Raw genomic sequence first — 12,311 nt, 5'->3', positions numbered from 1 at the left:
AATAAATCGTATTTCTTGAGCATTTCCTGTATGTAGAACACTGCACTAAGTGCTTGGGAGGATACAATGCAACAAAGTTGCTAGGGACACTGCCTAACCACAAGGAGCATGCAGGTTGGACTGTGTCCAACCCAACTTGCTTGTATGCACCCCAGTGCTTGGTACACTACCTGGCACATAGTAAGTGCTTATGCTTAACACATACCACAATTTTTATTATTATAATTATTAATATTATTATTAAGGGGGAGACAGACATTAATATAAATAAATACATTTTGGAGATGTACATAAGTGCTATGGGGCTGATAGTAGAACAAATGATTCCTGGGTGACTGTCTCAGGCACTTAGTATTTCTCAGTCTGTTGGCATTGGCACACAAATTCTCTGTGTATCAGGTGCATCTTCATCTGTCGCCAGCTTCCTTCCAGGTGCTCTGTCACCAATTTAGAAATCCACTGGCACAGAACAGACTGAATATGATATCTGTTACATGGCCCTACTCTACTCTGATTACAGGGAAAGGGTCAGACAATACTGATCAATCAGTCAATGTTACTTACTGAGCGTTTACTGTGTGCAGAGCACTGTACTAAATTGCTGGGAAACTACAAGACCACAGAGTTTGTAGATATGTTTCTTGCTCACAAGGAGGTTAAAATCTAGAGGGGGGAGACAGACTAGTAAATTATGGATATGTACATAAGTGCTGTGGGGTTGAGGGTGAGGTAAATATCAAGTGATTAAAGGGAACGGAAACAAGTGCAGAAAAGAGAGCGAGCAGGGGAAATGAAAGCTTAGTCCAGGAAGGCATTTTGGAGCAGATGTGATTTTAATAAGGCATTGAAGGTGTGGAGATTTGTGGTCTGTTGGATATGAAGTGGGAGAGAGTTCCAGGCCAGATCTTGCTGAGGTAGATGAGATCAAGGTGTAGAGTGAGTAGTTTGGTTTTAGAGGAGGAAGCGAGCCTGCTGGGTTCTAGTTAAGTTATCAGTGAGATAAAATAGGAAGGGGTGAGTGCTTTAAAGCCGATGGTAAGGAGTTTCTGTTCGACTTGGAGGTGGTTGGGCAACCACTGGAAGTTCTTGAGAAATTGGGAAACATGGACTGAATATTTTTGTCAAAAAATGATCTGGGCAGCAGAGTGAAGTGTGGACTGGAGTGGAGAGAGACAGGAGGCAGGGAGGTCGGACAGGAGGCTGATGCAGTGAAAAAGGAGGAAAAGGATAAGTGCTTGGATTAACATGATAGCAGTTTGAATGGAGAGGAAAGGACAGATTTTAGCGATGTGAAGGTTGGACTGAAAGGATTTGGTGATGGATTGAATATGTGAGTTGAATGAGAGAGATGAGGTAGAGGTCAATGCCAAGGTTATGGGTTTGGGAGACAGAGAGGATGCTGGTGCCATCTGCCATGATGAGAAAGTCAGGGAAAGGACAGGGTTTGGGTGGGATTATGAGGATTTTGGTTTGGACATGTTAAATCTGAGGTGTCTTTAGGACATTCCAATGGAGGTGTCCTAAGGGCAGAGGGTATGCGAGACTCCATAGCATCATGGATAATTTGGGGATTTGGCAGTTAAATTTGCTTTACAATTTCCAAAACTTGGTTTCTTCATGTTCTCTTATGCTCCTACAAAGTATCAATCAATCATATTTATTGAGCACTTACTTTGTGCAGAGCACTGTATTAAGCACGTTGGAGAGTAAACTATAAGAAAGTCAATAGACATGTTCCCTGCCCACAACAAGCTTATAGTCTAGAGGGGGGAAACACGTTAATATAAATAAACAAATTACAGCTATTTACATGATGATGATGGCATTTATAAAGCACTTACAGTGTGCAAAGCACTGTTCTTAGCTCTGGGGAGGTTACAAGGTGATCAGGTTGTCCCACAGGGGGCTCACAGTCTTAATCCCCATTTTACAGATGAGGTAACTGAGTCACAGAGAAGTTAAGTGACTTGCCCAAAGTCACACGGCTGACAGTTGGCGGAGCCGGGTTTTGAACCCCTGACCTCTGACTCCAAAACCCGTGCTCTTTCCACTGAGCCACGCTGCTTCTCATAAAATAAGGTAATCAGATTGTCCCACATGGGGCTCACAGTCTTTATTCCCATTTTACAGATGAGGTAATTGAGACCCAGAGAAATTAAGTGACTTGCCCAAAGTCACACAGCTGACAAGTGGCGGAGCCGGGATTAGAACCCATGATCTCTGACTCCCAAGCCCATGCTCTTTCACTGAGCCACGCATCCCCTCTCAGGACTGCACCCGGAGAGTTTCCTGAACTCTACCAGTCTTGTCTATGGAAGAGAGAGTCAAGCAGAGGCCTACCCATTCCATTCCTAGCTTTGGTAGTGGCTAGCAAGTGGAAGGCAATCTGCTACAAGTCAAAACTCACCTGTGCTGGGCAGCAGCAGCATGGGAGAGAGTTGAGGGCGGAGACTCAAGTTTACTGCGTAGAAGGAGGGCGATGGTCAACCACTTCTGTATTTTTACCAAGAAAACTCTGTGGATACACTACCAGAATGATTGCAGGTGGAGATGGGGTGTTCTGGGAGAGGTGTGTCTATGGAGTCACTATGGATTACTTTCCTCAGTTCAACCTGTATTATTCTTTATTAATTTTTACCATTCTGTACTGTACCAGGCAGGCTTTTATCTGCTCTTTTTATTTTTTAGGCTATCTTCATTTCATCCCCTTTACTCTCCTTTTACTCTACATATTTCACACTACTCTTGAATGCCCTTGGTAGCTTGTGACTTTTTTTGCATTTTTTTTATTTGACAAAACTTAATAGAGTACTTTTGTGACTGAATAACAATCATAATGATAGTAATCATTGTATTTGTTAAGTGCTTACTAAGTACCAGGCACTGAACTAAGTGCTGGAATGGGTACAAGCAAATCGGGTTGGACATAGTCCCTGCCGGACATGGGACTCACAGTCTTAATCCCTGTTTTACAGATGAGGTAACTGATGCACAGAGAAGTGAAGTGACTTGCTCAAGATCACATAGCAGACAAGTGGCGGAACTGGGACTAGAACCCAAGTCCTTCTGACTCCTAGGCCCATGCTGTATCCACTAGGGCACACGGTTTCTTATCTAGTGGATGGAGCACTGGCCTGGAAGCCAGTGGACCTGGGTTCTAATCTCAGCTCTGCCACATACTTTCTGCGTGACCTTGAGCCAGTCATTTAACTTCTCTGTGCCTCATTTTCCTCATCTGTGGACCAGAGAATGTGTCCAAACCAAGTATCTTTCATCTGTCCTTCCGCTTAGTACACCACCTGGCATACAGTAAGCCCTTAACAAATAGCATAATATGTGCTTTATATATATATATATATATATATAAGATAAAATAAAGTAATTTTCCCACAAAACTTGTATTTTTTGGAGAACCTTTAATGCCCATAAACCTAAAGTTTAATTTGATTCTGATTATAATTGTATTTCAGTGCTTGGATGAATATGAAGACGATGATGCAGGACAAAAAGAACGAAAGAGAGAAGATGCTATTACACAACAGAATACCGTGCAGAATGAAGCTGCCACTTTAGATCAGGGTGGTTCGTATTTATTACCGGTAAGAATTTAAAACTCATATTCAAATTACAATTTATTTTAACTCTGTTTTGGAAATGGCCCTTCTTTCCACTAAAATGTGTATTACTTTACTAAACTGCATAATAGAGAAACAAATAGTTGTTAAACTATCTTCCCTAATCTTTGTGATATGAAGTTCATTCACAAATATAGATTATCTCTGTGTGTGTGTGTGTGTGTGTGTGTGTAGATAAAAGTCTAGTACTATGTCATTTTCTGGTGCAGTTCTTAAACCTCTGTAGGTTGTATTACGTGAGCAGTTTCATAATTAGTTTCTACAATCCAGGTTGTGCTCTGCTGGTGCACCTGTACAGACAATGGCTACAAGATTTCCTTGTTGACCGTTTCTAAGATGAAATGGAGCGATCCTTTTACAGCTTTAGAAAACAGAGTTGGCTTTGCCAGCATTTTTCCAGGTCCTCAAGAGTTTCTTTTCCTCCTACAGCATCAGTCTCCAGTGTAATGAAGTGGTCTGTAATTAAAATGATGTTTAAACCAGTTGAATGACAGCTATGGGTTTGGTGTGTAGAACCATTTCTATAAGCTTCTTGTGGCCAGGGAATGTGTCTGTTATATTGTCATATTATACTCTTCCAAGCTCGTAGTACAGTGGTCTGCACACAGTAAGCATTCAATAAATACAGTTGACTGATTGATTACAGTCACCTGTGCTCGCTTGTGCTGGGAAGCAGCGGCACGGGAGAGAGTTGAGGACGGAGACTCGCATTTACTGCGTGGAAGAAGGCAATGGTTAAACTACTTCTGTATTTTTACTAAGAAAACTCTATGGATCCACTACCAGAACGTTTGCGGATGGAGGTGGGGCATTCTGGGAGAGATGTTTCCACAGAATTGCTATGGGTCGGAGATGACTCAATAGCATAAGACAAGGCACGACTGATTACAGATCTCTAACTGGTTCTACTGGGGCAATGTAATACTTTCAAGTTGTGAAAAGTGAATGGTTTACTTGGTGATATTTTGGAGCCTACTACTTTTTTCTTTATGTTGAAGCATATTTATGGAATGAGCAGGAGCAGAAGTTTTCAAAATGTCATATCCTGGATGAACCTGCCCTGGTTTGTTTATTTTTTAAGTGCTTAGCTAGGTCTTTCCTCTTTTTATTGCTCAGTGATGAAAATATTTTATGGCAGTGATCCTTAGGAGCCTTGAAAAGTTACATAAACCTGAGCACGATTGCTTTTTGAATGTGTCCTACAAGAAGTCTTGCCCAGATTCCCCAGATGCTTAGCCCTAGTCTTTTCTTTCTTGAAAAATATGAGGGGATCTAATCAAATCCCAGAATATAGAGGGCCTTCTTTTTGAGACGGGATTATCATTTTTTAGAAATGAAAAATATCACATTTTCATTGTAGGAAGCTTAGTCGATATTGTTGATTTATTCGTTGTTGGAAAATGGTAGATTGTGTAACATTGATCAATTGATTGGTATTTGTATTCCCTTTCTTTGAGAGAAAATATCCTTCTCACTTGATGTGGAACACTGGACTCAATTTCCTGCATACATTGAGGAAACCAGACTCCCCAGTTTCAGGCCAGTGGGAATTTCCACCTTTTGATAGACCCCTGATGAAACCTGGAAATCTGATGCCTGACTTGCTGTTCCATTTCCAGCCTTTGGCCCAGATCACCCTAGCACTAGACCACTCCACCCCTCCCCTGGGAGAGCCAAACCTGTCTGGGTCAAACCAGAAGCATTGGAGTCATTTCCAAGTAATGCTACAGAATGGGTTGGACTGCCCATCCATATGTGGCCTGGCCAAATGAACTTAGAAATACAGGGACCACCACTCAAGGAAGACCACTGTTACATATGCCTGAGGAGGAGGAGGAGAAGGAGTAATAATAGTGGTAATTGTTAAGTGCTTAACCTATACTAGATAATCATGTTCCACATGGACCTCACAGTCTACCTAGGAGGGAGAACAGGGATTGTGTCACCATTTTACAGATGAGGCACAGGGAAGTGATATGACTTGCCCAAGGTCACACAGCAGGTTCATGGCAGAATTAGAACTTGGATCCTCTGACTCCCAGTAGTAATAGTATTTATTAAGGGCCCCCTATTTGCAAAGCACTGTGCTAAGCGCTAGTAACAATTCTTGAGAATGAGACATGACCTCTGGTCCTCCAGGGACTCACAGTCTAAGAAGACGGAGATTGGAGGATGGGGAGGCAAGGTTGCCACTAGTCACATAAGAAAAAATGAAACAATGAAAACATAAAAACTACATGAAGGATAATAAAATAAGTTCATTAAGAGCAATGGGATGCTTCCCACCTGTGTATTAATTCCCAGCAGTTAAAACAGATTCTTTGCAGACAGTAAGCACTTAGTAAATATCGTTCCTCGTACTATTCCGGTTAGAGCAGCTGAGTTCAGACTCCTCGTGTCTCAGGATCGCACATTCATTCCATAAACTGGGAGCCCCAGATGGGATGGGGACTGTGTCTGATGTGATTATCTTGTCTCCCCCAGCACAAAGTATGGTGCTTGGCATATAGTCAATGCTTAGCAAATACCATATTTTTCATTACTATTATAATTATTGTTATTATCACAAACCCAGCTACAGACAGCTATGTATAAGTCGAGGTGGCCTGCTGCTGATGTTTCCTCATTCTTCCAAGACTGAATTGGAGATGGGTGGGGAGTAATAATTGTGGCATTTGAGGCATTTATTAAGCATTAACTGTGCCAAACTCTGTTTGAAGCATTTGGCTTGATATGAGATAATTGTGTTGGGCGCAGTCTCTGTCCCACATAAAGCATACAGTCTTAATCCCCATTTTACAGATGAAGTAACTGAGGCACAGAGAAGTTAAGTGACTTGCCCAAGGTCACAGAGCAGACAAGTGGTGGAACCATGATTAGAACCCAGGTCCTCTGACTTCCAGGGCCATGCTCTATCCACTCAATCACCCTTCCTATCAACCCGATGGAGGGGACGGGACAGCTTTTCTGTCAAACTAGCACGTCAGCCATCCTATGCCTTCCCATGCAGTACAGAGCTCTGAAACAGAGAACTGAGCAGGGGACCACTTATCCCACGCACATCCAAAGGGAAGTAGCATGGCATAGTGGATAGAGCACGGGCCTGGGAACCAGAGCCAGGGGTTCTAACCCTGGCTCTGCCACTTATCTGCTTTGTGACGTTGAGCAAGTTACTTAACTTCTCTGTGCCTGTTACCTCATCTGTAAAATGGAGATTGAGACTGTGAGCCCCATGTGGGACAGGGACTGTGACCAACCCAATTTGCTTGAACCCAACCCAGTGCAAAGTAAAGTGCCTGGGCATATAGTAAGCAATTAACAAACAGCACCATTACTACGCGAATAGTTTCAGTGCTTGCCCAGACAAGACCCACAGTCCTGCAGTTTCTGTATTCATTCATTCATTCATTCAAATTATTTATTGAGCACTTACTGTGTGCAGAGCACTGTACTAAGCACTTGGGAAGTACAAGTTGGCAACATATACTCTACCTGACCCTGTACTCTACTTAACCCTGTACCTTCTACTTGGCAAGACTTCTGTCAGGTCCTGGGGCACAGAAGGCAGAATGAAAGTGGCCAGGGTTAAGTATTCCTTTTGCCCATGTTTTGTGGGAGGGGGAAGAGTCATTTGACAGAACCACCGGCATGAGCAGTAGGTTTACACGGTGTCCAACACCCCGACCTCAAGACTGTTCTAAAAAGAGCTGGGAGTTTGGCCACTCAGATAAATGACTTGATTGAGCTTTTCAATAATAATAATGATGATGGCATTATTTAAGTGCTTACTATGCGCCAAGCAGTGTTTTAAGAGTGGGAATAGATACAAGATTATCAGATTGTCCCACATGGGGCTCTGTCTTAATCCCCATTTTACAGATGAGGTAACTGAGGCAGAGAGAACTTAAGTGACTTGCCCAAAGTCACACATCTGACAAGGGGCAGAGTCAGAATTAGAACCCATGACCTGTGACTCCCAAGCCCATGCTGTTTCCACTAAGCCCTGCTGCTTCGTATGGACTTCACGTCCACTGCGAGTTATACATCGAGGCAGGAAGATTTAGGTGTGCTCTGGTTGATATCATGGCTGTTCCTCTAGGGAATTTTGTACTAAAAGTTTGAGGGAAGAGGGTCTTTGCCTTTTTTTGTCACATTTTCTATCATTTCAGGATGCTTAAATCAGCACAAATAGAAATCACTCAGAAAAAAAGCTGGAAATAAATCGATCAGTGGTATTTATTGAGAATAATAATAATAATTATTATTATTATGGTATTTGTTTAGCACTTACTTTGTGCCAAGCACTGTTCTAAGCATTGGGGTAGATACAAGGTAATCAGGTTGTCCCACGAGGGACTCACAGACTTAATCCTCATTTTCCAGATGAGGTAACTGAGGCACAGAGAAGTTAAGTGACTTGCCCAGTCACACAACTGACAAGCAGCGGAGCCAGGATTAGAACCCATGACCTCTGACTCCCAAGCCTGTGCTCTTTCCGCTAAGCCATGCTGGTCAGAATACTGTATCAAGTCCTTGGGAGAGTACAATATAATAGAGTTGGTGGACACAACCCGTGCCCAAAAGAAGCATACAGTCTTGTAGGTGAATTGTATTCAATCACAAGCTACAATTTATAACCCAAGTTGACAAATGTGACATAGCACTCATCTGTACTTTATTTATATATATTAATGCTGGTCTCTTCTTATAGAGTGTAAGCTAATTATGGGCAGGGAATGTGTTGGTTCATTTTTATATTGTACTCTCCCAAGGGCTTAGTGCACTACTTTGCACACAGCAAGCACTCAATAAATAATAATAATAATAGTAATTATGGCATTTATTAAGCACTTACTATGTGCAAAGCACTGTTCTAAGCGCTGGGGAGGTTACAAGGCAATCAGGTTGTCCCACAGGGGGCTCACAGTCTTCATCCCCATTTTACAGATGCGGTAACTGAGGCACAGAGAAGTTAAGTGACTTGCCCAAAGTCACACAGCTGACAATTGGTGGAGCCGGGAATTGAACCCATGACCTCTGACTCCAAAGCCCGTGCTCTTTCCACTGAGCCACGCTGCTGGATTAGGGGATGACATGACCAAGACTGGCTGACAGACTTAATGAATGAATATATAATAATAAATGATGAATACAGCTACTCTCTAATGTGTGGGTTAAGCCTCTTGAAGATCATCACATTAAAGAGAATTTGCATTTTAGTACTCATGTCGTTATCAAAACCATGTGCATCCATCCCATCGCATCTCTTCAGACTTTAGTGCCCATTTCCTAATTCTACTGAAGCGTCCTCCGAAACATGTGATGAAAACACTCATATTAGGAGAGCAAACAGAATAACAAAGTAAGCATGTCAAACTCTTGTGAAGTATCGTGAACAAGCAGGACAGCAGATCGGAGCAGGGACGGAAGAAAAGAAAGATTCAATGTAGGTGCCTCTCCCCAAATTCTGAAGGCCTCTTGACTCCTTGTTCCTGTTCCAGGCTGAAGGTGCTGCTTCTGCAGTTGTTCTGCATGATCCTGGGGGTCGTGCGGATCTTGAAGCCCCCGGGGTGGTTAACCTGGAAGAGGAGCATCAGTGGCTGCCCCTCAGTTAAGAACAGGATGTTTAGGTGCTTGGCAGAAGTGGGTGTTGGGAGGCAGTTGCCTAGATCTTTCTTCTGTTTCTCTTCCCTGAAGAAAGGGTCTTTTGGGTGAGTTTCTGGCTCTCCTTTGTTTTTTGGCATCGCCTTCGGGATTGGTCTGGTCTGCTAGTCTTGACCTCTTTCCTCCTCATTACCTGTCATCTGTTTCTGCCTTATTTGCCCGTCAGTATTGAACCTCTGCCTAACCTCGTTCCAGGCAGGGAATGTCACTGTTTATTGTTATACGGTACTTTCCCAAGCTCTTAGTACAGTGCTCTACATGCAGTCAGTGCTCAATAAATAAGACTGAAAGAATGATTAATCACCTACTAACAGTGTTTCTCTGAGAAAAGAATATGGTTTCATTCACCAGGTTCATTGCTTTTCTCTTCAGTAATACAATTAGATAAATTGCTGTAATTTTAAAGAGATTATTAGAACTTTTGCACAATTAGTGTGGTGCATGTAGAGGTATATAACTGCATGTGGGGCTGATCCACAGGAATGAGTTTGACATTCCTAACATCAAAGTGTTTGACATAATTTGTGGTGAGATTTTAAATACATGTCTGTAGACAAGTTATGATTTGACCCAGCCAAAATTTCAGTGAATCAGTGATTGACTGTATTACATCTACTAGGTAGGCACTGTGGAAATCACCGTAGAGAACCTAACTATTGTCCCAAGTGATGACTCAGTTGAAAAAAACTCTTAGGAATGCAGACAGTAGTTTTACTTCATGACTTCCCACTAAGAAACCTTTTTGAGACTTGCTTACTTTTGACCTAAAGAATGATCTAAGCCATTTGTATTAAGGGACATTCGTAGCATTTGTGTAACATCTCCCTGAACCAAAGAACAATTGTTCTATGACATCGCTGCATTAAAGTACTGTCGAAAACAAGTTGCATTAATGAAAACTAGATGGCCTTGGGTAATTAATCCAGGTGTTTCTCCCCTGGGACCGATTTTGTGTATAAAATACAACTCAGTTGGCAATGTAATTATTGCCCTTCGTAAACTCATTGGCAAACTGCTATCTGTAATGTTGTCCGAGAACATTTAATCAATAATACTAAGCACTTGGACAAGTGTATTGTTGGTAAAAAGGACACAGCCCCACACTCAAGAATCTCATTAGCTAATGGAAACGTGACTGATAATTCTGTTGTACTGCACTCTCCCAAGCACTTAGTACAGTGCTCTGCATGTAGTAAATGCTCAATACATACCATTGATTGATCGATTGATGTTGGGGAAGGCCTGTAGACCCTAATTTTTAGTTAGAGGACGGTTAATTATAACAGGGATTGGAAGAGGAAGAAAAAATGGATTGGGCTAGTAAGGAAATGAATAGGGTGTGTAGATTGGTACTTCTTAAGTTCTAGGAATAGTAGAACACACACTCACTGGATTAGGGGATGACATGACCAAGAATGGTGGAATTCAGCTTTGAAACTGCAGTGTAATGATACTAGGGTTTCATGCCCCCAAAACTCTTGGAACAGGCATGATTCGGCAGGCCACGCATGTCCAGCTTGTGTGTTATGTCACATGCCTGGAAAAATGTTTCTCAAAGGATGATTATCGTCAAGATCATGAGACAAAGCCAGCGGATCTAACTGACCTGGTGCCAGCAGATCTCCTGTAGGCGTTAGGAGAGAATCCCTAAAGGATTGAACTGACCCACCAAATGCATCCAGATAATCGGTTCTGTAAGGCAACGGTGTCTCATTCTCCTCGCTCTCAACAGCGACCCCGTGCTCCCACCCTCCCATCTTCCTGGAACTCCCTTCCCCTTCACATGTAGAAGGTCCCTCACCTCCCCATCTTCAAAGCCCTTCTGAAGCAGCATCTCCTCCAGTAGGCCTTCCCCGATTATTTTCTCATCTCCCGCCTTATTTCCCTATTCTCATTTCAGAACTTCCGAGGCACCTAATGGTATTTAAGCACTTGCTTTGTGTTGTGTGCTGTACTAAGCACTGGCTTAGATACAAGATAATCAGGTTGGACAGAGTCCATGTCCCCCTGAGGCTCACAGTCTCAATCCCCATTCTACAGATGAGGCAACTCTTCTTCAAATGCCGTCGAATTGTTCCCAATCCATAGCAACTCCATGGACACACCCTTTCCAGAACATCCCATCTTATGTCATAAAGTCATTCTGGTATGTGTTTCCTCAGAGTTTTCTTGGTAAAATTATGGAAGTGATTTACCATTGCCTTCTTCATCGCAGTAAAAACTTGAGTGTCTGACATTGTCTTTGATCAATAATTCGATCACTTGATCATCTGCCTTTGACTCTTTCCCAGGCCACTGCCACCCAACACAGGTGAATCAGCTTTGTCTGATGCTTCGGCTTAGACCTTTCCATTATGGGTAATAATAATAATAATGATAATAATAATAATAATAATAATAATGGCATTTGTTAAGCACTTACTATGTGCAAAGCACTGTTCTAAGCACTTGGGAGGTTACAAGGTGATCAGGTTGTCCTACTTGGGGCTCACAGTCTTAATCCCCATTTTACAGATGAGGGAACTGAGGCACAGAGAAATGAAGTGACTTGCCCAAAGTTACACAGCTGACAATTGGTGGAGCCAGGATTTGAACCCATGACCTCTGACTCCCAAGCCCATGCTCTTTCCATTGAGCCACGCTTCTTCTCTGTAACCCTATATGGGATAGCTCTAAGCTTCATCAGTGTACGCAAACTCTCCTGCCATGGCAAGGTGTAGATTCATAGGAGAGTGAGGTAACTCAGGCACAGAAAAGATGTGACTTGCCCCAGGTCACACAGCAGATGAGCAGTGGAGCCAGGATTAGAACCCAGGTCCTCTAAATCCCAGGTCTGTGCTCTTTCCACTAGGCCTTGCCACTTCTCATCTAAGCACTTGGGGTACTCACACCATCCCTACCTGTAATTTATTTTTGTGTTTCCCCCACTAGATTGTAAGCTCCTTGAGGGCAGGGGGCCTGTCTGATTATGCTTTTGTACTGTCACAGGTGCTTTAGTACAGTGGTATACAC

At 42.7% G+C, this 12,311-nt stretch overlaps 1 protein-coding gene across 1 annotated transcript in view; it reads left to right on the top strand.

Moving 5' to 3' along the window:
- The window catches only part of PAWR (pro-apoptotic WT1 regulator), a 118,999-nt gene that overhangs the window by 76,248 nt on the left and 30,440 nt on the right, over positions 1-12,311 (top strand). The window contains exon 3 of the mRNA XM_038756062.1: positions 3,471-3,599. Coding sequence (XP_038611990.1) covers positions 3,471-3,599 — 129 coding nt within the window. The remainder of the gene's footprint in view (positions 1-3,470; positions 3,600-12,311) is intronic.

The sequence above is a fragment of the Tachyglossus aculeatus genome, chromosome 14 (assembly GCF_015852505.1).
Source record: "Tachyglossus aculeatus isolate mTacAcu1 chromosome 14, mTacAcu1.pri, whole genome shotgun sequence".
Taxonomy (NCBI): Eukaryota; Metazoa; Chordata; class Mammalia; order Monotremata; family Tachyglossidae; genus Tachyglossus; species Tachyglossus aculeatus.
Note: the sequence above shows the minus strand (reverse complement) of the source record. Positions and strands in the feature narration are given on the sequence as shown.